Source organism: Drosophila willistoni, unplaced genomic scaffold, assembly GCF_018902025.1.
Source record: "Drosophila willistoni isolate 14030-0811.24 unplaced genomic scaffold, UCI_dwil_1.1 Seg863, whole genome shotgun sequence".
Lineage (NCBI taxonomy): Eukaryota > Metazoa > Arthropoda > Insecta > Diptera > Drosophilidae > Drosophila > Drosophila willistoni.
The window spans coordinates 1-23,998 of record NW_025814760.1 but is presented as its reverse complement, the minus strand read 5'-3'; the positions used below and the strand labels follow the sequence as shown (position 1 = coordinate 23,998).

Here is a 23,998-nt window from a genome sequence, read left to right as displayed (position 1 = left end):
ATTCCCAAATTAGACAGCTTGAAGCCGTCAAGCAAATGTTTCCCAATGCAAGTCATCATCTCGGACGTACGTCTTTAATAAAACATCATATCGAGATTGGCGAAGCCAAACCGGTAAAACAACGTTTTTACGCTATCAGTCCCGCTGTTGAAAAATTAGTATACACAGAAATTGATCGTATGATTCAACTAGGAGTTATCGAACCAGCTGTTAGCGCCTGGAGCTCTCCTATTCGACCAGTGATAAAGCCCAATAAAGTGCGACTGTGCTTAGACGCTCGCAAGTTAAATGCAGTCACAATTAAGGATGCTTATCCTTTGCCCAGCATTGACAGTATTTTTTCAAGATTACCCAAGGCAAATATTATTTCCAAAATCGATTTAAAGGATGCCTATTGGCAAATAGAATTAACGGAAGCATCCAAACCTCTTACTGCATTTACAGTACCAGGAAGACCGTTATATCAATTCACAGTTATGCCTTTCGGCCTTTGTAATGCCACATCTACTATGAGTCGTCTAATGGATGAAGTAGTCCCTGCTGACCTTCGCTATTGCGTATTTTGCTATTTAGATGATCTGTGTATAATTTCAGAGGATTTCTCATCTCATCTTTCGGTGTTAGCAAGAATTGCGGAGCAATTTCGGAAAGCTAATCTGTCCATTAACATAGAGAAAAGTCAGTTTTGTGTCGCAAGCATTAGTTATTTAGGATATGTAATAGACAGTAAAGGTATCTGCACCGATCCGTCAAAGATTGAATGTATTAAAAATTGGCCACCACCTAGGAATTTGAAACAAACTAGAGGATTTCTTGGAGTTTGCGGTTGGTATCGCCGTTTTATACCGAATTTTGCCGATCTCACTTATCCTATAACGGAACTGTTGTCAACAAAAAGAAATTTTGTTTGGACTCCGGAAGCTCAAGCTTCTATGAATAAGTTGAAGGATCTATTAACTTCTGCCCCTATTCTACAAAACCCGGACTTTAATAAGAAATTTTTCTTACATTGTGATGCCAGCGATTATGGTATTGGCGCTGTACTTGTCCAATTATCAGACGCAGAGGAAGAGAAGCCTATTGCTTTCATGTCTAAAAAGTTAAGTCGTGCTCAACGCAATTATAGTGTTACTGAACGCGAATGTTTAGCCGTTATACTGGCTATAGAAAAATTTAGGTGTTATTTGGAATTGCAAGAATTTGAAGTAGTTACTGATCACTCTAGTTTATTGTGGCTAATGCGTCAACAAAATGTTTCTGGGAGATTAGCTCGATGGATTTTTCGCTTACAACAATTTAAGTTTAATATGTCGCATAGAAAAGGAAAAGAACACTTGATTCCTGACGCGTTATCAAGATTGCCCAACCTTTCGATAGAGGCGATAGAAATGGGTCCGATTATAGATCTGGACTCTGAAGCATTTTTGGACGATAGTTATATGTATCTGAAGAAGAAAATCACTGAAAATACAGGCAAATTCCCAGATATCAAAATTGTAAATAAACATTTGTATATTCGAACCGAACATGCCAATGGAGATTCTTATCAAGAGAAGCTTTCTTGGAAACTATGGTTGCCGGATAAACTCAGAGTTGATGTTCTAAAACAAGCTCACGATAGCCACACCTCTTCACATTCAGGTATGCAGAAAACTGTTGACAAGATACGTAGAACTCTTTTTTGGCCTGGTATGGTAAAGGATGTGCGGGACCATATTCGTCAATGTGACACTTGTAAGGAGTCCAAAGCACCAAATTATACGCTTAGACCACCTATGGGACAGCATATTCCAACTTGTAGACCTTTTCAACGTCTGTATATCGATTTACTTGGTCCTTACCCTCGTAGCAAAAATGGATTTGTCGGTTTATTAATTGTTCTTGACCATTTCAGTAAATATCATTGGTTACAACCTCTAAAAAAGTTTCGCACGGAGGATATACAAGAATTTTTGTTAAAACAGATATTTCATTGTTTTGGAGTACCGGAAATCATCGTTAGTGATAATGGTGTTCAATTTAAGGTAAATTCGTTCAATTCTTTTCTTACTGAACTAGGCATAAAACATCAGTATACCGCTTTATATTCTCCGCAAAGCAACGCAGCCGAGCGTGTTAATCGTTCTCTGTTAGCTGCGATCCGTTCGTATTTAAAAAATCAGTATCAAACGCTTTGGGATCAACATTTAACGAGTATATCTTGCGCATTGCGATCCTCGTTGCATCAATCTTTAGGTTGCTCACCCTTTAAAGCTTTGTTCGGACTGGACATGGTTACTCATGGATCAGATTATAAACTTTTAAAGGAATTAAAGTTGTTACAAGAGCCCATAACACCGCTCAATCAGACTGACCAGTTAAACCTTTTGCGACAGGATATAAGAGAAAACATTAAGAAAGCATATGATCGAAATGTAGCACAGTATAATCTTCGCAGTAAGTCTGTCTCTTTTAAAGAAGGCCAAGAAGTTTTTCGCAGAAATTTCGCGTTAAGCAAATTCTCTCAAAACTTCAATGCTAAATTAGCCCCTAAATTCATAAAATGTCGAATCAAAAAGAAACTCGGAAACTGCTTTTATTTGTTAGAAAATATGCAAGGTAGAGAAGTAGGAACATTTCACGCCAAGGATATACGGAACTAATTCCCACTAATATGCTGCCTAACGTTGCATATTATCGGGTGGTGTAGCGTGCGCTAGTTTAAACTTTCAAATTTTTAAACTTAACGTCTTTACGCGCCACTTTGCCAATAGCGATCAATCAATAAATAAAAATATTGGTATCGCTCGATCGATAAACGCATAATAGGGGGATAGCGATAAATGATCTATCGTTTTTCTTGAGGTGGCAACGCGCTTCATTTTTTTTGCTAGGCTTCATTTTTTCATTTTTAATTCTGAGGAGAAAGTGTGTAAAAAGGAAAAAGCTGTGGTCCAAATCTTTGGTTATAAATCATAGCAGGTATGTAGGTTAACTAAAATTTTTACCTCGCCGCCATCTGCATCTTACGCTATATCCTAGATTGGAAACCTTACTTTTTCTGGCCAATATTCCTGATAGCTTTCGTTTGGGAAGATTATTTTCTGGAAAACCGGCGAGTTTTCAAATACCCATTTCTGGTGCCGGAGCACGTGCATCCGAAGTTTCGGTTGTCGTTGCCTTCTGGAATTGGCATTCGGACATTGAAAAGACACCGCCAACTAAACACCGGCAGTGCCACAACGTTTCTAAGTTAAGGCTTACGGTGCGGCCAAAGTGTCTCATTTCCCGAAAGGTGTCCTAACCTTCGGTGAATCGGATTTTTGTATGGCAAGGTTTTAAAGGCAGTGGCCTACCTAACCTTCTGACGTTGCTGACCCAGACAAAGTTTGTCTTTTAGCCAAATTCTGGATACTGCTTGCTGTTGCCCTATTTAGCGCATTCCATGTGACCACCTCGAAAGCTCCACAAATTTTTTTTTGAAATTAACCTCGTTTTGAACGGAATCTTTAAGTCCCGATATTTTCATTTCTGATCTTATTTTTAAATTTTAATTTCTAATCAAGTTAAACAAAAAGAAAAAGAAAAGAAAGAGAATGTAAATAAGTCAAATATTGAATCAATTAAAAATCTCGTTAAGGTTATATTAAAGTCGATATCAAGTCGAGAGTAACGTAAACTAGAGTAAATGTAAAAGCCAAGTGAGTGAACGGAGTTTAATGGTGGTCATAAAGCGCGAAGGAGAAATCATCATATAAACACCCTCCCACAGTGCATCGATGGAAGGCCTTTCAGCGAATAAACTATGGGGTAAGTGCCTAGTGTATTAAGTAGTATCAATTCGGCGACTTTCAGCCAAGCTTTTGCAAACTATGGAGGATGGTAGTCAATTGATACTCTGAATTGTTGATGTAATTTCTGTTTCAGCGTTTTGTGATCAACCAGATAGTTAAATTAAAAAAAAAAAATTGATTTCCGTAAATAATGTTTGACTTAAAGAGCAATCAAAAGCAATGAGTGAATTTGTGCGACTTGAAAATTTAAAATAACTTTGAAGAATTTAAAAACAAAAAAAAAAAAAAAAGATAAAAGAAAACTTGAAAAAGATGAATAATTAAAAAAAAAAAATGTTAACTGAATTCCTTTAATATTCCTTCTATATTTTTTTATTCTATAATCTTCTACAATAATTAATAATGTATAACTAGTAAGCTCTCGTTTATACTGCTAGTTTTAGTCCCTCTTATTCAATAGTTTAATTAACTTTGAGTTCCATTGTTTTGCAAGTCTGCAAGTTCAGAATCTCAAAATGTTGAGTCATACTAGACCAGCTGTTTAAAATTAGTCTGTAAATATTTCTTTAAAATTCATCGTGTACAACAAGAAATGCTTCTATCTGAAATTATAATGAATTTAAATATGATTGCTTAAGCTTTATAATTAATTTTCCTAGTGACATGGGTACATGAGTTGATATCTATCAGTTTTTTTGGGAATCTTTACAAATGCCAATAAAGATTCATGGTTGGGAGGGTATAGAGCTGATAAGGTCCATCTACATCTTGACCTCAGTAACCGCTAGCTTGTGAACAAAAGGATACACCTTCATTCTTTCGCCTTTTTATTAACATGAATTCTTTACTGTTTTCGTAAGTATTTTCTGACAGTCATTCTATTTTCATTTAAAGTTAGTTTCAGTAGAGAACCTAATAAAATTAAATTTTATAATTAAAGGTAGAGATTCAGCAAACAACCCCCCCACCCCGCAAGAGCTACGGAACCAGAGGATCTCGACCTGCTGCAATTCACCTACTGCCTTCTTTTGGTTATCGATAGCTTTATCGTCGCTGTGATAGGAGAACCGATTATTTAAAAATTATAGCGCGCAACGAGAAACCGAATAGGAAGGTTACAAATCATTATATTTAAAAGTGTATTTGGTGATATATATTTGTTTGATAATAAAGTGTATAATGTCTGATTCAGTAGCAGCAACATCAGCATCTCCTGTGGCTGGCCCAACAGCACCAGCAACGGCATCAGTTGATAAGAAGGTGGCTGCCAAAAAAACATCGGCAGCGTCGTCAACAAAGGCCAAAAAATCAACTGCTCCACCATCGCATCCACCAACTCAACAAATGGTAGACGCTTCGATTAAAAACTTAAAGGAACGTGGTGGCTCCTCACTACTGGCAATCAAAAAATATATTAGTGCCACATACAAGTGCGATGCCCAGAAACTTGCACCATTTATCAATAGGTACTTAAAGTTAGCTGTCGGAAATGGTAAACTGATCCAAACAAAAGGAAAGGGTGCCTCTGGTTCATTTAAACTGTCTGCTGCCGCTAAAAAGGAACCGAAGCCAAAGGTTGCCTCTGTAGAAAAGAAAAGCAAACCGAAAAAGGTAACTCAATCAGCAGCAGCTAAAAAGAAAGCAATCGGTAGCAAAAAAATAACTGGTGCTGGCTCTGTTGATAAGAAACCAAAGGCCAAAAAGGCAGTCGCAACCAAAAAGACAGCCGAGAAGAAGAAAAGTGAAAAGGTAAAGGTAAAGGATGCTAAGAAAACAGGAACTGTAAAATCCAAACCTGTCGCATCGAAATCTAAGTCGAGTTCAACTAAGCCAAAAGCTAAAACAGTTGCCGTATCATCGGCTAAACCAAAAAAGGCAACCAAAAAGGCAGCTGCTCCTGCTACCGTCAAGAAGCCAAAAGCCAAGACAACTGCTAGCAAGAAGTAAATAATTAATATTTATTGAAAAAATTTTAGATATCGAATACGAAAATCTAAAATTTTATTTAAACACAGCCCTTCTCAGGGCTACAATTCCATATAACAAGAGAAAAAAAAATCAAATTTTCTAAAAATTACAAATTTAATTTACATACATTCATACATACGTATGTACATATTAGCAACATACACAGATATTAAAATTGTACGAGTCTTTTTGATTTAATGTAGGTGCATTATCTTAATTCTTTTTTAATATAAAATTGTGGCCCTGAAAAGGGCTTTTTTTTTAAAAGGAAGCGTGTGTTTAAGCTAGGGACATTTATTTTGAGCTGGTATACTTGGTGACAGCTTTTGTTCCCTCACTAACAGCGTGCTTAGCAAGCTCACCCGGAAAAGCAAACGAACAGCCGTTTGGATTTCGCGACTGGTGATGGTCGACCTCTTATTGTAGTGGGCCAAGCGGGAGGCCTCAGCAGCAATACGTTCAAAAATATCGTTTACAAAGCTATTCATTATGCTCATTGCTTTTGAAGAAATACCAGTGTCTGGGTGGACTTGCTTTAACACTTTGTAAATGTAAATAGCATAGCTCTCCTTACGCTTGCGCTTCTTCTTTTTGTCATTCTTGGTGATGTTCTTTTGAGCCTTGCCAGCCTTCTTGGCTGCTTTTCCACTAGTTTTTGGCGGCATTTCTCACTTCAAATTCAATAATTTAAATTTCACAAAACACAATTCACTTTTAACAAATGCCACCATTAGTGCGTCTTCAATTTATACATTTTTTTTGTGCATCGCTTTCTGGATAAATATATTTATTGAGTATCAACCCCTAGTTGAGCGAGTGTGTCGTTGGAAAAGGTATAAATAAAACGACAATGTACCACATCAACATCAACATTTGTGTGTGAAAAGTGAACAGTGTGTAAAACAGAAAAAAAAAAAATTCTAATATGTCTGGTCGTGGTAAAGGTGGCAAAGTGAAGGGAAAGGCAAAGTCTCGCTCGAACCGAGCTGGGCTCCAGTTTTCTGTTGGCCGTATTCACCGTTTACTCCGTAAAGGAAATTATGCCGAGCGTGTTGGTGCTGGCGCTCCAGTATATTTGGCTGCTGTTATGGAATATTTGGCGGCTGAAGTTCTTGAGTTGGCTGGTAATGCTGCACGAGACAACAAAAAGACCAGAATTATACCTCGTCATCTACAATTGGCCATTCGCAACGATGAGGAATTAAACAAATTGCTTTCTGGCGTAACCATTGCACAGGGTGGTGTGCTACCCAACATTCAGGCTGTACTGCTGCCCAAGAAAACCGAAAAGAAGGCTTAAATCAATTAATACTTGCTTTAAAATAATACAACTTTGTACATACAACAAACATAAACAACCGTCCTTTTCAGGACGACCAAAAAATTAAAAGAAATTAATACAGTTTTCCATCCATGCATATAAATTGTATGTGTATGTGTAAGGAGAGCCTTACGGAATCTATGTATATGTGCATATGTGACAATTTGCTTTATTTATTTACATTAGAGATATGTACATATTCAATATATTTGTTTGTTTCATCGTTCATTATTTGTTTGACACATCAGATAGTTTAATATTAATAATTTTATATTGTAGATTCGGTTCTTATGCAACTAAAAATATGGAGATTTTGTGTATAAATTCTTTGTGTTTTGTTGTTTTTTTTTTAATAATAATTTTATTAATTTTCAAATGATTATTAAACCGGTTTTATTTTTTTTATTATAAAATTTAAAATTGATAAAACAAGAACACATACTATTTTTTTCTTTTCTCTTTTGATTAATAACTTTAGTGGTCCTGAAAAGGACCGATTTTTTGAAGGGCATAATTTGTAGTTAATACATTTTGGTGTTTATAAATATTTTAACCACCGAATCCATAAAGAGTGCGGCCCTGTCTCTTCAATGCATATACAACATCCATCGCAGTGACTGTCTTCCTTTTGGCATGTTCCGTGTAGGTTACTGCATCGCGGATTACATTTTCAAGAAATACCTTTAGGACACCACAAGTTTCCTCATAGATAAGACCAGAAATTCGCTTCACACCGCCACGACGAGCCAAACGGCGGATAGCGGGCTTCGTGATACCTTGAATATTATCACGCAATACTTTACGATGACGCTTAGCACCACCCTTTCCCAATCCTTTTCCACCTTTGCCACGACCAGTCATTTTTATTTTTCACTTTTCACTATAAACGCACTGCACAAGAGTCAGAATGTATGTAATGCTGTATGTGTTGCCATCGCTTCTATTTATACCAAAAATCAAGAAAACACGAGAGAGTAAGAAATATGTTGCATCTCGCTCAGATGCTTCGTCAGAAAGTGAACGCGAATGTTTTTCTCTCTTTTTCTTTCTAACCCACCCTGATTTTGCTATAAAAGCAGGCACCAAACGAGCTGGATTGTTTATTGTGTTTTGAACAGTGAAGAGTGAACATAAAAAAAAAAAGTGTAGTGAAAACATGGCTCGTACTAAGCAAACTGCTCGAAAATCGACTGGTGGCAAGGCGCCAAGGAAGCAGCTGGCTACTAAAGCAGCACGTAAGAGTGCTCCAGCAACCGGTGGTGTAAAGAAACCACATCGTTACCGTCCCGGTACTGTTGCCCTCCGTGAAATCCGTCGTTACCAGAAGAGCACAGAACTGCTCATTCGCAAATTGCCATTCCAGCGTTTAGTGCGTGAAATCGCTCAGGACTTTAAAACCGACTTGCGTTTCCAGAGTTCTGCAGTTATGGCTTTACAAGAAGCTAGCGAAGCCTATTTGGTTGGCCTATTTGAAGATACTAACTTGTGTGCAATCCATGCCAAACGAGTGACCATAATGCCTAAGGATATTCAACTAGCCAGACGTATTCGAGGCGAGCGTGCTTAAATTAAATCTACTCGTGTAGTTACCGTCAGAGTAACTATTTCGAACACAATTTTAACGCAAAGCGCATTTTTAATACAAATCGGTCCTTTTCAGGACCACAAACTAGTCATGTCGATATTGAGATTATTATTTTCTTAATTAAACTTGACTTATTATTATTCAATGTGTTTTATTCGGTTATGAGTATAAATATATTATATATGTCATTTAATTATTATAAAACCGTTATATTGGGCATATAATGGTTATGTACTAGTCATATACATAGATATCCAGCTTTAATATTCAATCATTTTTGTTTATATTTTTAAAGGTCTGACATTTATATACAGATCGATTTGAACTTAATCAATTTTGATTTTGTATATACTAATCAAAAAGCGCAAGGACACAACATTAATTTATAATAAATATAAAAAGCATAAAAATCAATATTGGATTTTTAAATTACCTAAATTAAAATAAAATAAAAAAAATAATTTTTTCCATCCTACACGTTTAGTTTAATTGTTAGGCTTAGCAAGATTTTTAAATGATTAATAATTATTTATTGTATTATTATTTTGCCTGTTAGCTAACAAAAAAAGTGTATACAAATTTCTTCAATTGATGGTTCTACTAACAGGAATAATTATAATAGTTATAATAGTAAATTAAATAATAAAGTTAATTAAAAAAACAATTATATAAATATTAATTTTTTGATTTCTTTTTAATAAATATTTTTATTTTTTCAATACCAAAAACTAATATTGCATGCACTTTGCAAAATTGGTAATTTTTCACCGCATAGAGTCAATTACAATACAATTTTAGAATATGAATAAATTATATAACTCTAAATTTTTTGATTATTATCTAAAGTAAATTGTTGAAATTTTATAACAAATGAATAATTTTTTAAAATTTTGATTTTTTCTATTTTTTATGTAGGGTTACATTGGAAAATTGCATTCTGTAATATGTACATATAGTTGAAATTTGATTGCCTATTCAAAATGAATCCATGAAATTATATATAAAAAAAGATTGGAATATAAATTCTACAACAATTATTAATATTGTGAGAAAATAATATTTATAAATTTTGTTATTATTAAGAGTGAAAACAGCAATATACGAGCACTATTTAACAAAACTAAAACATTTTAATCGTCCAATACCAAAGACATGTTCATACGGCCGTCCTCCTCGATTCTCATTTGAATGAGGGCCTATGTCATAGCGAAATTTTCATACAATCATTATATTTAAAAGTGTATTTGGTGATATATATTTGTTTGATAATAAAGTGTATAATGTCTGATTCAGTAGCAGCAACATCAGCATCTCCTGTGGCTGGCCCAACAGCACCAGCAACGGCATCAGTTGATAAGAAGGTGGCTGCCAAAAAAACATCGGCAGCGTCGTCAACAAAGGCCAAAAAATCAACTGCTCCACCATCGCATCCACCAACTCAACAAATGGTAGACGCTTCGATTAAAAACTTAAAGGAACGTGGTGGCTCCTCACTACTGGCAATCAAAAAATATATTAGTGCCACATACAAGTGCGATGCCCAGAAACTTGCACCAGTTATCAAGAGGTACTTAAAGTCAGCTGTCGGAAATGGTAAACTGATCCAAACAAAAGGAAAGGGTGCCTCTGGTTCATTTAAACTGTCTGCTGCCGCTAAAAAGGAACCGAAGCCAAAGGTTGCCTCTGTAGAAAAGAAAAGCAAACCCAAAAAGGTAACTCAATCAGCAGCAGCTAAAAAGAAAGCAATCGGTAGCAAAAAAATAACTGGTGCTGGCTCTGTTGATAAGAAACCAAAGGCCAAAAAGGCAGTCGCAACCAAAAAGACAGCCGAGAAAAAGAAAAGTGAAAAGGTAAAGGTAAAGGATGCTAAGAAAACAGGAACTGTAAAATCCAAACCTGTCGCATCGAAATCTAAGTCGAGTTCAACTAAGCCAAAAGCTAAAACAGTTGCCGTATCATCGGCTAAACCAAAAAAGGCAACCAAAAAGGCAGCTGCTCCTGCTACCGTCAAGAAGCCAAAAGCCAAGACAACTGCTAGCAAGAAGTAAATAATTAATACTTTATTGCAATCGTAATATTGAAAAAATTTTAGATATCGAATACGAAAATCTAAAATTTTATTTAAACACAGCCCTTCTCAGGGCTACAATTCCATATAACAAGAGAAAAAAAAAATCAAATTTTCTAAAAATTACAAATTTAATTTACATACATTCATACATACGTATGTACATATTAGCAACATACACAGATATTAAAATTGTACGAGTCTTTTTGATTTAATGTAGGTGCATTATCTTAATTCTTTTTTAATATAAAATTGTGGCCCTGAAAAGGGTTTTTTTTTTAAAAGGAAGCGTGTGTTTAAGCTAGGGACATTTATTTTGAGCTGGTATACTTGGTGACAGCTTTTGTTCCCTCACTAACAGCGTGCTTAGCAAGCTCACCCGGCAAAAGCAAACGAACAGCCGTTTGGATTTCGCGACTGGTGATGGTCGACCTCTTATTGTAGTGGGCCAAGCGGGAGGCCTCAGCAGCAATACGTTCAAAAATATCGTTTACAAAGCTATTCATTATGCTCATTGCTTTTGAAGAAATACCAGTGTCTGGGTGGACTTGCTTTAACACTTTGTAAATGTAAATAGCATAGCTCTCCTTACGCTTGCGCTTCTTCTTTTTGTCATTCTTGGTGATGTTCTTTTGAGCCTTGCCAGCCTTCTTGGCTGCTTTTCCACTAGTTTTTGGCGGCATTTCTCACTTCAAATTCAATAATTTAAATTTCACAAAACACAATTCACTTTTAACAAATGCCACCATTAGTGCGTCTTCAATTTATACATTTTTTTTGTGCATCGCTATCTGGATAAATATATTTATTGAGTATCAACCCCTAGTTGAGCGAGTGTGTCGTTGGAAAAGGTATAAATAAAACGACAATGTACCACATCAACATCAACATTTGTGTGTGAAAAGTGAACAGTGTGTAAAACAGAAAAAAAAAAAATTCTAATATGTCTGGTCGTGGTAAAGGTGGCAAAGTGAAGGGAAAGGCAAAGTCTCGCTCGAACCGAGCTGGGCTCCAGTTTCCTGTTGGCCGTATTCACCGTTTACTCCGTAAAGGAAATTATGCCGAGCGTGTTGGTGCTGGCGCTCCAGTATATTTGGCTGCTGTTATGGAATATTTAGCGGCTGAAGTTCTTGAGTTGGCTGGTAATGCTGCACGAGACAACAAAAAGACCAGAATTATACCTCGTCATCTACAATTGGCCATTCGCAACGATGAGGAATTAAACAAATTGCTTTCTGGCGTAACCATTGCACAGGGTGGTGTGCTACCCAACATTCAGGCTGTACTGCTGCCCAAGAAAACCGAAAAGAAGGCTTAAATCAATTAATACTTGCTTTAAAATAATACAACTTTGTACATACAACAAACATAAACAACCGTCCTTTTCAGGACGACTTTGTACATACAACAAACATAAACAACCGTCCTTTTCAGGACGACCAAAAAATTAAAAGAAATTAATACAGTTTTCCATCCATGCATATAAATTGTATGTGTATGTGTAAGGAGAGCCTTACGGAATCTATGTATATGTGCATATGTGACAATTTGCTTTATTTATTTACATTAGAGATATGTACATATTCAATATATTTGTTTGTTTCATCGTTCATTATTTGTTTGACACATCAGATAGTTTAATATTAATAATTTTATATTGTAGATTCGGTTCTTATGCAACTAAAAATATGGAGATTTTGTGTATAAATTCTTTGTGTTTTGTTGTTTTTTTTTTAATAATAATTTTATTAATTTTCAAATGATTATTAAACCGGTTTTATTTTTTTTATTATAAAATTTAAAATTGATAAAACAAGAACACATACTATTTTTTTCCTTTCTCTTTTGATTAATAACTTTAGTGGTCCTGAAAAGGACCGATTTTTTGAAGGGCATAATTTGTAGTTAATACATTTTGGTGTTTATAAATATTTTAACCACCGAATCCATAAAGAGTGCGGCCCTGTCTCTTCAATGCGTATACAACATCCATCGCAGTGACTGTCTTCCTTTTGGCATGTTCCGTGTAGGTTACTGCATCGCGGATTACATTTTCAAGAAATACCTTTAGGACACCACGAGTTTCCTCATAGATAAGACCAGAAATTCGCTTCACACCGCCACGACGAGCCAAACGGCGGATAGCGGGCTTCGTGATACCTTGAATATTATCACGCAATACTTTACGATGACGCTTAGCACCACCCTTTCCCAATCCTTTTCCACCTTTGCCACGACCAGTCATTTTTATTTTTCACTTTTCACTATAAACGCACTGCACAAGAGTCAGAATGTATGTAATGCTGTATGTGTTGCCATCGCTTCTATTTATACCAAAAATCAAGAAAACACGAGAGAGTAAGAAATATGTTGCATCTCGCTCAGATGCTTCGTCAGAAAGTGAACGCGAATGTTTTTCTCTCTTTCTCTTTCTAACTGTAGTGATGAATACATGTGCACGTGTAGTTGTTAGCTGCCTAATTTTTCTACGTTGCTAACGATGACACAAGTGTATGCTAAAGATCGGGGTCGTGCACTTCTAGCGTTGCTCTTGCTTAGCTCGTCGGATGAGGGGGGTTCTTTCCTACTCTAGGCATACGCACGGATCATACAGAAAAAATATAAGTGCACTATCAGAAACTAAAAGGATGTAAAAAGCAAAATACTGGACCAGATTGGGATACTATTAATTGTGCGGACGACTTCTCTGCAGATTAGCTTAAGGTGTTGTTCGTTAACCCTTTCTGTACCCACCCTACCTTGGCAAACTATTGGGTTTAATTGATTGCCCCTTAACAGACTCTTAAATGATCTTAGACGATTTGTAACGGCAGCATTGTCATGGATTCAGGCGACGGACTCCTCAATGAATTAGTTTACACCAACATGACGAAATTTCAAGTTCGGGTTTAATTCCAAACAAAAGGGTTTTCATGACTTTATATTCTAAGAAATTACAAAATAAAGATATGTAAAAAGATATAGCAAAATAAATTTAAATACGATAATTAGAGCAAATATAGATTCAAAAATTCATAGTAATTCAAAAGAGATTTAGGTTATGTGGCCGCGTGTGCCAGTTGGCAATGAAACAAATATTTATATATGTATATACATGTGTGTGTTAACTCACGATTTATCCAACGGTGCGATCTCTGGGCCCATCGATGCTGCAGGGATTTGCTGTATTATTTAGTTATTAGAAAAATGAAATGCAACAAAGCCAATCTCAACGCATTACATACCCATTAGGTTTCCTACTAAGGAAAACGTATTTTACTTAACCAAATAGGGACTTAATCTTAATAATATTTAAAGTTTCGTTACGTTACTTAAACTAATAATTCATTTGAATTTTCTTTTAGATCAGCAAAATTTACGTTAATAAAAGAAGAAAAAAAAAGTATTAAAAGGTGTTGTCGTGGTGCAACAAAAAAAAAGTAGTATCCAAACCAAAGGGCTGCTACGCCATACTTTGCGAACAGACGAAACAAGAAAAGGTAGCAGAACTACTACTAAGTATGCATGTGCACCAAAAAGAAATAGAAAAGTAGTAGATCTCGCTCAAATTGGGTGTATAATGTTGGTATTAGCCGGGGAATTGCGTCATTTCATCACCAGACTATTTTAGCCTGGCCCATGGCGATGGTTATTGATGAAATGGAAGGGTTGATAAAATAAATCCGAGGCTCGCTGGTGTCTTGGTTATTGAAAGATGTCTCTTTTTGTTCCAACGAAGAAAATATCAGCGATTGGGCTGGGGTACAATCAACCAAATTGTCCCAAAGAAAATGAAAAATCCAAGGCTGCTTGAAAGCCAAAAGTTGCTTGGTCGACGCCACGCGACCGAAATATAAATTTTAATATAACGGGGTTTAAATTCTAATATTTTCACTAAATTGATTTTATATCACCTTATTCTTCGAATATTCACTAATATTTTTATTCACTTTAGCCAAATATGTATATTACTGCCTTGTGCAGTCACTGTACTTTTTAACGATGATGTAATATGCACGTGTTTCACAAATATATATGTATATATATATATTTATGTGAATATTAGTATCCACGTCTTTTCGCAATCCAAGTATCAAATTAAATTAAAAAGCCTGTACCAAAAATTCTGTTTCTAAGCAAACGCAATGCATGCGAACGAATTCTAACGGATCTTTTCCATGCTCTCTTCTTTGCTTACGCTTTGCGTTCGCTGTCCGAAATGAGAGTAAGAACCGTACCAAGTGAAGACATGTGCGTAGTACGCAAGGGGGGTTATTCATTTATTCTTGCAAACAAACAAAAAAAATATTATTTTTTTTCGAAATGGAATTAAAATTATTATTATTAAAGAGGGCTACTACACCACAGTTAATGCTACGGAAGCCTACTGACGGAGTCATGGACTGAAAAAGGACCTCTTTAGCTAATTTAGGTGCTTATGTCTTTCAAATGATATACACCGAGAGATTTTTTCTGCTCGTTAGCTAATTCATAATACGACGAACTGACCTTCCTCAACACCTTAGCTGGGATGAAGACTGGTGCTAATTTGCTACTAAATCTTTTTGGAGCTGAACTCTGTGTAAAATTTCGAGCATGAACTGTATCACCGACTTTTAGTTGTCTGCTTCTGCTTCGCAAATTGTAATTACGAGCATTTGTTGCATGTGCCTTGGCTATGTTATCCTTAGCTTTTTGCCGAGCTACCTGCAATGCATCGAATCTATGCAACGAAGTGTCTTCAGTCATTAAATTCAATTTCCGCAAAAGTTAATAGTCTTTACCATTATGAAGCATGTGTTGACCAAAACATAGATAGTAGGGGAATATCCAGTACTGCGGTGGATAGAAGAACGAAAGGCTGCACTAATTTCTGTAAGATGATTATTCCAAGTGGTATGGTCGGTCCCTATGTATGCGCGAATTGCTGCTAGAACTGAGCGGTTAAGACGTTCACTTGCGTTCGTCTGAGGGGAATAAATAGCGGTGCATTGATGCGAGACTCCAAATCGAGTAAGAAATGGCTTAAAGAATCCGGATTTGAATTGTGAACCATTGTCCGTCAGTATACATTCCGGTACGCCAAATGTATAAAATATACAATTTTCTAAATATTCGCAAATACGATTGGATGTAAACTTCTTAAGCGGATGCAGAGAATGAAATTTGGTGTTGTGATCGACTATGATCAATAATCCAATGTGCCCTTGCTTTGATCTAGGATATGGACCTAACAAGTCCATGTAAAGCTTTTGAAACGGTCTATCGGATGTCATGGGCTTTCCCATGGGAGGTCGAAGAATGTTGTTGCCGCTTTTTGTAGTCCGACAAGTCAAACAACTGTCAATATATTTCTTGATTTGGGATGCCATGTTGGGCCAAAAGAAGTATCTCCTAATCTTATCACTAGTTTTGCCAATGCCACAATGTGCTGAGTTCGGGGAATTATGTGCTGTCTTTATTATGTCTTCGATAAGACTGGATGGGATCCATAATTTCCAAGAATCCTTTTCCTGCGCTTCATTTCCGCTTGCGTGTTCTGTTCGCTTATAAACATATTTGCTGTCTACGCGCAAATCAGGCAATCTGGACTGGTTGTCTGTAATGCGTTTTGCCAGTTCACGATATTCATCTGATTCAAAATATTTAGACGAAAAGTCTATCATAGGTTTTATTTCTGAAAGTTCTGAAACTTCATCTCGTCGCGATAATGAGTCCGCTACAATGTTTTGAGAACCAGGACGATGAATGATTTCAAATGAGAAAGCTTGTAAGTTAATTGCCCATCTCGCTAATCTACCGGAAAGGTCCTTCTGTTTCATAAGCCATTTTAGAGAAGCGTGATCGGTAACTACTACAAAAGTTTGTCCCTCAATGTATGCTCTAAATTTCTTAATTCCTTTAATTACTGCTAAACATTCGAGTTCTGATATCGTATAGTTTCTTTGCGCTTTCTTCAGTTTTTCTGACTTGTAAGCTATCGGTAGTTCTATGCCTTCGGAATTAGTTTGAGCTAACATACATCCTATACCTACTAAACTTGCATCACATAATAAAATAAACGGTTTCTTAAAATCGGGAGTGGTCAAAATAGGTGCTGAAGTTAATCTTCTTTTCAGTTCTGAGAAAGCGTAGTCTGCCTCTTCGTTTGAACTAAGAGATCGGTTCTTTTTTAAGAGTTCTGTTAATGGAAAGCTAATGGTGGCATAATTTTCAATAAAACGTCGATACCAGCCAGTGAGTCCCAAAAATCTCCTTGATTGTTTTACTGTTGTTGGAATCGGAAAGTCGTTTATTGCACAAATTTTTCCAGGATCGGTTTTCATTTGTCCGTATACAATAATAAAGCCGAGGTATTTAATCTCCCTAAACGAATACCCTTGTGCGCAAATAAGACGGTATGACACGATCCATAAGTCTACATAAAGTCTGCGGGGCGTTGCACAAACCAAAAGGCATCACTTTATATTGGTAAAGTGGCCGGTTAGGTATTGTGAAAGCGGTGTATTGACGTGAGCTTTCCTCTAACGGAATTTGCCAGAAGGCTTGCTTCATGTCCAGTCCAGTAATAAATCGAGCAGGTGGCAGCCTGCTAAGTATTCCATCAATATGGGGAAGAGGATACGCGTCCTTACGAGTGCACTGATTCACTGCTCTAGAATCTAAACATAATCGAACTTTTTCGCCACGTCTCACCAATACACAATTGGAGCTCCATGGGCTGTTACATTCTTCAATGATATCTAAATCTAACATTCTATCTATTTCCGTGAACATAAGCTTCTCAATGGCTGGTGAAATTGGCCAATGCCTTTGTTTAATGGGCCTAGTACTATCAACTTCAATCTTATGCTCAATAAGATGTGTGCGACCTAATCCTTCTTTATCGTAGCAGGGTAATTTAGCAATTGCAAAATTAAGTTTTTGCTGCTGAGACTCAGACAAACGGTGCATTTTCACGGAATCTCCATGATCATTTCCTTTTTCTTCAATAATATCCGATACTATTAACGGGTCTTCCTTTAATTTGTCTATTAAACCAAATTTACGCCAAAAATCTATTCCAAGATATATGTCTTGTTTTAAATCAGGAATAATAAAGAAATCAAGGGGTTTGGTAAGTTGTCGATACGTAATGTCACTTGTCAATTTACTTTTACCAAACATTCAGAATTGTTGGCCGTAATTATTTTGCCTGAACAATTGCGTGTTTTAGGATGCTTTAAAAACTCTTTAGCTACCTTACTTCCTAAGCAACTAATATTAGCGCCACAGTCCAAAAGAGCAGTGAAGGTCTGGCCTTCTATCTTTATTTCTGTGTACAATCGATTATCTGATCGGGAAAATATACTGGAAATCAATTTCTTGCGGTTATTTTTAACCTTCTTCCAAAAGAAGCGTAGTCTACGCGTAGAGCGCTTAGACTTAATCATTGGTCGTATGCTGTCTACGTCACCAAAGATGCGATGACGAACGGTCTCATACTGAGCCAAACGTAGGTGAAGAGGACGAAATGGGCTTTTATCGACTGTTGTCGAAGTTGATCCTACATTTCCTTGTGAATCTGTTTCTTTCCTACAAACAAGAGGTTCACATTCCTCTGTTTGGGAATATTTATCCTTCATTATTGGTCTGGATGCGACAACGAAGTGTTGATCGCCGCATCCGTCAGTCGGTTTTCCTGCGGGTTGCAATTACGACAACGCGGTTTAAAAACATTTACAGCTCCGCAACCATAGCAAAATATAGTACGCGGTTCTAGACAGATATCAAAACGGTGTCCAGGCTTCCGGCAGTTCCAACATGTAAGTTTATGTTGAAAAGCTTCCACCTCCTCCTGCATATAATTCTCGAAATTAGAGTCTAATTCAGCTATCTTTGAACGATGTCCAAAAGTATTCTTGGTCGGTATGCTCTTCATTTGTTTAGCAAATTGCTCGTGGGTGCGTACTTCCTGTCTCAGATGAGATAAGGTAAAAATTCCTAGATGCATAAGTTCATAACGAATTGCCGACTTTGAATGTCTAATTAATAACTTGACTAAAGAATCCTCTGAAAGTTGTGTGTTTAATCTTCCCACTAGCCTTTCGACACTAAACTGGTAATCCTCAAAGGTTTCATTCTCGCCCTGGTGTCTGCTATTAATCAGTTCCCAGGTGTCCATATCGTTATCTACTTCATCAAACTTCTTTCTAAATTCTACACAAAATTTATTCCAATCGAAACTTAGGTGTGCTCGATGAAATTTCCAAAACCAATCATTCGCTTTACCTGCGAAAAGTAAATACAAATGATCACAAAGTACTTGATAATCTTCATTCAAATTTTGTTCTGCTAATGAACGGACTCTGTATAGGAAATCCTCTGAATGCATTCCTTCTTTAGAACCATCAAATTTTATTCGCCAACTTTGCATAATGCTTGCTACTTTTTCGGGTGACAATGTCGAATTTGCTCGCGACCCTCTATTTGAGTTCTGAGTCTGACTACTAAGATTTCTAGATGTTTGCGTGTGGTTATAGTGTTCTTCTTGTCTTGGTGCCGGGAGGCTGAACGCTGCAGAACGTTCTGAATAGAAGCTAATTTGTCGTCAATCAGCAAAGCTAAATGGTTTACTAATTGTTCCTGTTGTGCTTGAATAGCAGTTTGTATCAAAGTTGTGTAATCGGGAGGGGTACTTGGTCTTGGACTACTAGCTTGGGTAGGCGGTGGCCTATGTTGATGTGAGGTGGTCGAAGATCTCGTGCCGATCCCTCTCCTTTGAATTGCTCCCTGATTACGAATAGGTTTGGTCTTGGCAGGTCGACCAGGTCCTGAACGAGTATTATAAGGGGTCACAGGCTGAGTTCTGGGCTCGCCTGATTTACTAGCTTCTTGGAGTTCCGTTTCCAAGTCAATATTTGATCTTACAAGTTGTTTCATCTTATAAGGATGCTTGCAAGTGGGGCATAAATTCGAAGTTTTTAAACACTCTGTAATACACTTATTGTGAAATCTGTGCTTACAAGGCGACGAAGCAATTGCTTCGTTTTCATTTAAAGTTTCATGGCAAATGCCGCAAAATGGGTCATTTTCTTGCAAAGCTCGCGCAATGCTCTCGTGACTGTGTCTAACAGACATACTTAAATTTTCTTTAATTAATTATATTATATAAATTTGGAATCCGCAATCCTATTGTCGTTTACAAAGTTGATTCCATCTGCACAAAAACTAGATTTCTATTAAATCTTAAACAAAAATTCCTATTGTCGATTTGTCTGAATGACGATTTCCTAAACTGGTCATATACCGACATACGCCAGTCATATGCTATTCCTGGTCCAGGTTCTTTTCACTCTAAACAAAGTTAAGGTCTGAGAATGCCTATTTTATAATATTGTAACTTTTCAACGACTCCATTGGGCAGTCAACCCGATATGGCCGAGTTGCAACTGCAACTCCTAACGATAGCCTCAAACTACAAAGATCATAAAATTTGCGTTCCCGCCTAGTCATACAAAGATACGTCATACGATGCTGTTGCCGCCAATAGTTTCTTCTGGTCGACTAATCCGAAAATTCCCGAATTACTATCGCGATTCACACAAGCAATCTACAACGGGCACCATCGCATTACGAGTCTGCATAACTAGCTTGAAAATAAAATTAATCTAAATAACTGAATATGAATGGATGATAATGAGCAATAATATTGTGGATACTTTGGTGGTGTACATATCCGATTAGTAGTGGGGTTGTCCTACGTTTTATTCGGGCCTCATGATTCGGCTCCATTACTGTAGTGGTGTTCTAAATTATTCGGGTCCCATGTTTGGCATTTCTGTAGTAAAGAATAATTTAGAATTCGAGTCCCACGGTTGGGCGCCATTTCTGTAGAGATGAATACATGTGCACGTGTAGTTGTTAGCTGCCTAATTTTTCTACGTTGCTAACGATGACACAAGTGTATGCTAAAGATCGGGGTCGTGCACTTCTAGCGTTGCTCTTGCTTAGCTCGTCGGATGAGGGGGGGTTCTTTCCTACTCTAGGCATACGCACGGATCATACAGAAAAAATATAAGTGCACTATCAGAAACTAAAAGGATGTAAAAAGCAAAATATTGGACCAGATCGGGATACTATTAATTGTGCGGACGACTTCTCTGCAGATTAGCTAAAGGTGTTGTTCGCTACCCTTTCTGTACCCACCCTACCTTGGCAAACTATTGGGTTTACATAATTGCCCCTTAACAGACTCTTAATTGATCTTAGACGATTTGTAACGGCAGCATAGTCATGGATTCAGGCGACGGACTCCTCAATGAATTAGTTTACACAAACATGACGAAATTTCAAGTTACGGGCTTAATTCCAAACAAAAGGGTTTCATGACTTAATATTCTAAGAAATTACAAAATAAAGATATGTAAAAAGATATAGCAAAATAAATTTAAATACGATAATTAGAGCAAATATAGATTCAAAATTCATAGTAATTCAAAGGAGATTTAGGTTATGTGGCCGCGTGTGCCAGTTGGCAATGAAACAAATATTTATATATGTATATACATGTGTGTGTTAACTCACGATTTATCCAACGGTGCGATCTCTGGGCCATCGATGCTGCAGGGATTTGCTGTATTATTTAGTTATTAGAAAATGAAATGCAACAAAGCCAATCTCAACGCATTACATACCCATTAGGTTTCCTACTAAGGAAAACGTATTTTACTTAACCAAATAGGGACTTAATCTTAATAATATTTAAAGTTTCGTTACGTTACTTAAACTAATAATTCATTTGAATTTTCTTTTAGATCAGCAAAATTTACGTTAATAAAAGAAGAAAAAAAAAGTATTAAAAGGTGTTGCCGTGGTGCAACAAAAAAAAGTAGTATCCAAACCAAAGGGATGCTACGCCATACATTGCGTACAGATGAAACAAGAAAGGTAGCAGAACTACTACTAAGTATGCATATGCACCAAAAAGAAATCGAAAAGTAGTAGATCTCGCTCAAATTGGGTGTATAATGTTGGTATTAGCCGGGGAATTGCGTCATTTCATCACCAGACTATTTTAGCCTGGCCCATGGCGATGATTATTGATGAAATGGAAGGGTTGACAAAATAAATCCGAGGCTCCCTGGTGTCCTGGTTATTAAGACATGTCTCTTTTTTTTTGATCCAACGAAGAAAATATCAGCGATTGGGCTGGGGTACAATCAACCAAATTGTCCAAAGAAAATGAAAAATCCAAGGCTGCTTGAAAGCCAAAAGTTGCTTGGTCGACGCCACGCGACCGAAATATAAATTTCAACTGAAATATATATAACGGTGTTTAAATTCTAATATTTCACTAAATTTAATTTTGTATCACCTTATTCTTCGAATATTCACTAATATTTTTATTCACTTTAGCCAATATGTATATTAATGCCTTGTGCAGTCACTGTACTTTTTAATGGTGATGCAATATGCACGTGTTTCACAAATATATATGTCTATATGTATATATATTTATGTGAATATAATATTCACGTCTTTTCGCAATCAAAGTATCAAATTAAATGAAAAGCCTGTACAAAGCCTGCGTAGTACGCAATAACCCTTATTCATTTATTCTTGCAAACAACAAAAGAAACATTCTTTCCGAATGCAATTAAATTATTATATTAAGAGGGCTACTACATATTTGTCTGACACATCAGATAGTTTAATAATAATAATTTTATATTGTAGATTCGGTTCTTGTGCAACTAAAAATAAGAGATTTTGTGCATAAATTCTTTGTGTTTGTTGCTTTTTTTTTTTTTTGAATAATAATTTTATAATTTTTATTTTTGTATAACATATTTATAAATCAAATAATTATTAAACCTGTTCTATTTTTTTTATTATAAATTTAAAATTGATAAACAAGAACACATACCATTTTTTTTCTTTTCTCTTTTGATTAATAACTTAGTGGTCCTGAAAGGACCGATTTTTTGAAGGGCATAATTTGTAGTTAATACATTTGGTGTTTATAAATATTTTAACCACCGAATCCATAAGAGTGCGGCCCTGTCTCTTCAATTCGTATACAACATCCATCGCAGTGACTGTCTTCTTTGGCATGTTCCGTGTAGGTTACTGCATCGCGGATTACATTTTCAAGAAATACCTTTAGGACACACGAGTTTCCTCATGATAAGACCAGAAATTCGCTTCACACCGCCACGACGAGCAAACGGCGGATAGCGGGCTTCGTGATACCTTGAATATTATCACGCAATACTTTACGATGACGCTTAGCACACCCTTTCCCAATCCTTTTCCACCTTTGCACGACCAGTCATTTTTATTTTTCACTTTTCACTATAAACGCACTGCACAAGAGTCAGAAATAAACTAATGCTGTATGTGTTGCCATCGCTTCTATTTATACCAAAAATCAAGAAAACACGAGAGAGTAAGAAATATGTTGCATCTCGCTCAGATGCTTCGTCAGAAAGTGAACGCGAATGTTTTTTTCTCTTTCTCTTTCTAACCCACCCTGATTTGCTATAAAAGCAGCACCAAACGAGCTGGCTTGTTTATTGTGTTTTGAACAGTGAAGAGTGAACATAAAAAAAACCACAGGGCCGGGGCTAACTTCGACCGCGTCAAAGTTTGTATACCCTTGCAACATTTTTGGTAACTCTTTCCTTACCTATAGCCATCAAAGTGGAAAAACGTTTAAGCTAAAAGGCTAATGTTTCCGAAAGAACGGCCTACAATCTTAGCATAGGAATAAACTAAGATATTGATCAAAGTCACTGTTTTCCACCGATCGTTCCTATGGGAGCTATATGATATAGTTACCCGATCTTTATCAAATTCGGCACAGTCATTAACAGATATAATAAACTAACATGTGTTTAATTTGAAAGCAATCGCGTCAAAGTAACGAAGTTATTGACAAAAGTCACTGTTTCGAAAGATCGTTCCTATGGGAGGTATATGATATAGTCACCCGATCTTGATCAAATTTTAGCACAGTCGTTTATATGTGTAATTAACTCACGAATATTAAATTTCACAATAGCTCAGAAAATAACAAAGTTATTAAGAAAAGTCATTGGTTCGTGACTTTATCATTTGTATGGGAGCTATATGATATAGTGATCCGATCTGCTGAATCCGAGATATACAACGCCTGCAGTATATACAAGCTTACATGCAAAATTGTTATCCTTGCTCTGTAGCTCTTACGGTCTAAGAGGAGTTTGCGTTGATCCAGACGGACGGACGGACGGACGGCTATTTGAACTCGTCTCGTCGTG

At 36.5% G+C, this 23,998-nt stretch overlaps 8 protein-coding genes and 1 pseudogene across 8 annotated transcripts; 5 read left to right on the top strand and 4 right to left on the bottom strand.

Annotated features, from left to right (window-relative positions):
• The first annotated feature begins 4,908 nt into the window (after positions 1 to 4,908).
• LOC6646545 (histone H1) lies at positions 4,909 to 5,806 on the top strand. The gene has a single exon (XM_002069170.4). The coding sequence runs from the start codon at positions 4,953 to 4,955 to the stop codon at positions 5,718 to 5,720; it is 768 nt and encodes a 255-aa protein (XP_002069206.4). The 5' UTR covers positions 4,909 to 4,952; the 3' UTR covers positions 5,721 to 5,806.
• Positions 5,807 to 6,002: 196 nt separating this feature from the next.
• LOC6646547 lies at positions 6,003 to 6,593 on the bottom strand (annotated as a pseudogene).
• A 43-nt stretch (positions 6,594 to 6,636) lies between these two features.
• On the top strand, positions 6,637 to 7,112 carry LOC6646548 (histone H2A). The gene has a single exon (XM_002069172.4). The coding sequence runs from the start codon at positions 6,667 to 6,669 to the stop codon at positions 7,039 to 7,041; it is 375 nt and encodes a 124-aa protein (XP_002069208.1). The 5' UTR covers positions 6,637 to 6,666; the 3' UTR covers positions 7,042 to 7,112.
• Positions 7,113 to 7,540: 428 nt separating this feature from the next.
• On the bottom strand, positions 7,541 to 7,964 carry LOC124462054 (histone H4-like). Its single transcript, XM_047013448.1, has one exon. The coding sequence runs from the start codon at positions 7,921 to 7,923 to the stop codon at positions 7,612 to 7,614; it is 312 nt and encodes a 103-aa protein (XP_046869404.1). The 5' UTR covers positions 7,924 to 7,964; the 3' UTR covers positions 7,541 to 7,611.
• Positions 7,965 to 8,190: 226 nt separating this feature from the next.
• On the top strand, positions 8,191 to 8,721 carry LOC124462052 (histone H3). The gene has a single exon (XM_047013446.1). It carries the CDS (start codon positions 8,219 to 8,221, stop codon positions 8,627 to 8,629), a length of 411 nt encoding a protein of 136 aa, XP_046869402.1. The 5' UTR covers positions 8,191 to 8,218; the 3' UTR covers positions 8,630 to 8,721.
• A 1,151-nt stretch (positions 8,722 to 9,872) lies between these two features.
• Positions 9,873 to 10,796, top strand: LOC124462055 (histone H1-like). The gene has a single exon (XM_047013449.1). The coding sequence runs from the start codon at positions 9,928 to 9,930 to the stop codon at positions 10,693 to 10,695; it is 768 nt and encodes a 255-aa protein (XP_046869405.1). The 5' UTR covers positions 9,873 to 9,927; the 3' UTR covers positions 10,696 to 10,796.
• Positions 10,797 to 11,002: 206 nt separating this feature from the next.
• LOC6646539 (histone H2B) lies at positions 11,003 to 11,475 on the bottom strand. The gene has a single exon (XM_002069176.4). The coding sequence runs from the start codon at positions 11,396 to 11,398 to the stop codon at positions 11,027 to 11,029; it is 372 nt and encodes a 123-aa protein (XP_002069212.1). The 5' UTR covers positions 11,399 to 11,475; the 3' UTR covers positions 11,003 to 11,026.
• A 156-nt stretch (positions 11,476 to 11,631) lies between these two features.
• Positions 11,632 to 12,104, top strand: LOC124459659 (histone H2A). The gene has a single exon (XM_047013443.1). It carries the CDS (start codon positions 11,659 to 11,661, stop codon positions 12,031 to 12,033), a length of 375 nt encoding a protein of 124 aa, XP_046869399.1. The 5' UTR covers positions 11,632 to 11,658; the 3' UTR covers positions 12,034 to 12,104.
• Positions 12,105 to 12,558: 454 nt separating this feature from the next.
• LOC124462050 (histone H4) lies at positions 12,559 to 13,001 on the bottom strand. The gene has a single exon (XM_047013444.1). It carries the CDS (start codon positions 12,958 to 12,960, stop codon positions 12,649 to 12,651), a length of 312 nt encoding a protein of 103 aa, XP_046869400.1. The 5' UTR covers positions 12,961 to 13,001; the 3' UTR covers positions 12,559 to 12,648.
• Positions 13,002 to 23,998: the final 10,997 nt, after the last annotated feature.

Bases quoted from the DNA above. Each gene is read 5' to 3' on its own strand.
- LOC124459659 (XM_047013443.1), top strand. From the start codon at position 11,659: ATGTCTGGTCGTGGTAAAGGTGGCAAAGTGAAGGGAAAGGCAAAGTCT.
- LOC124462054 (XM_047013448.1), bottom strand. From the start codon at position 7,923: ATGACTGGTCGTGGCAAAGGTGGAAAAGGATTGGGAAAGGGTGGTGCT.
- LOC124462052 (XM_047013446.1), top strand. From the start codon at position 8,219: ATGGCTCGTACTAAGCAAACTGCTCGAAAATCGACTGGTGGCAAGGCG.
- LOC6646539 (XM_002069176.4), bottom strand. From the start codon at position 11,398: ATGCCGCCAAAAACTAGTGGAAAAGCAGCCAAGAAGGCTGGCAAGGCT.
- LOC6646548 (XM_002069172.4), top strand. From the start codon at position 6,667: ATGTCTGGTCGTGGTAAAGGTGGCAAAGTGAAGGGAAAGGCAAAGTCT.
- LOC6646545 (XM_002069170.4), top strand. From the start codon at position 4,953: ATGTCTGATTCAGTAGCAGCAACATCAGCATCTCCTGTGGCTGGCCCA.
- LOC124462050 (XM_047013444.1), bottom strand. From the start codon at position 12,960: ATGACTGGTCGTGGCAAAGGTGGAAAAGGATTGGGAAAGGGTGGTGCT.
- LOC124462055 (XM_047013449.1), top strand. From the start codon at position 9,928: ATGTCTGATTCAGTAGCAGCAACATCAGCATCTCCTGTGGCTGGCCCA.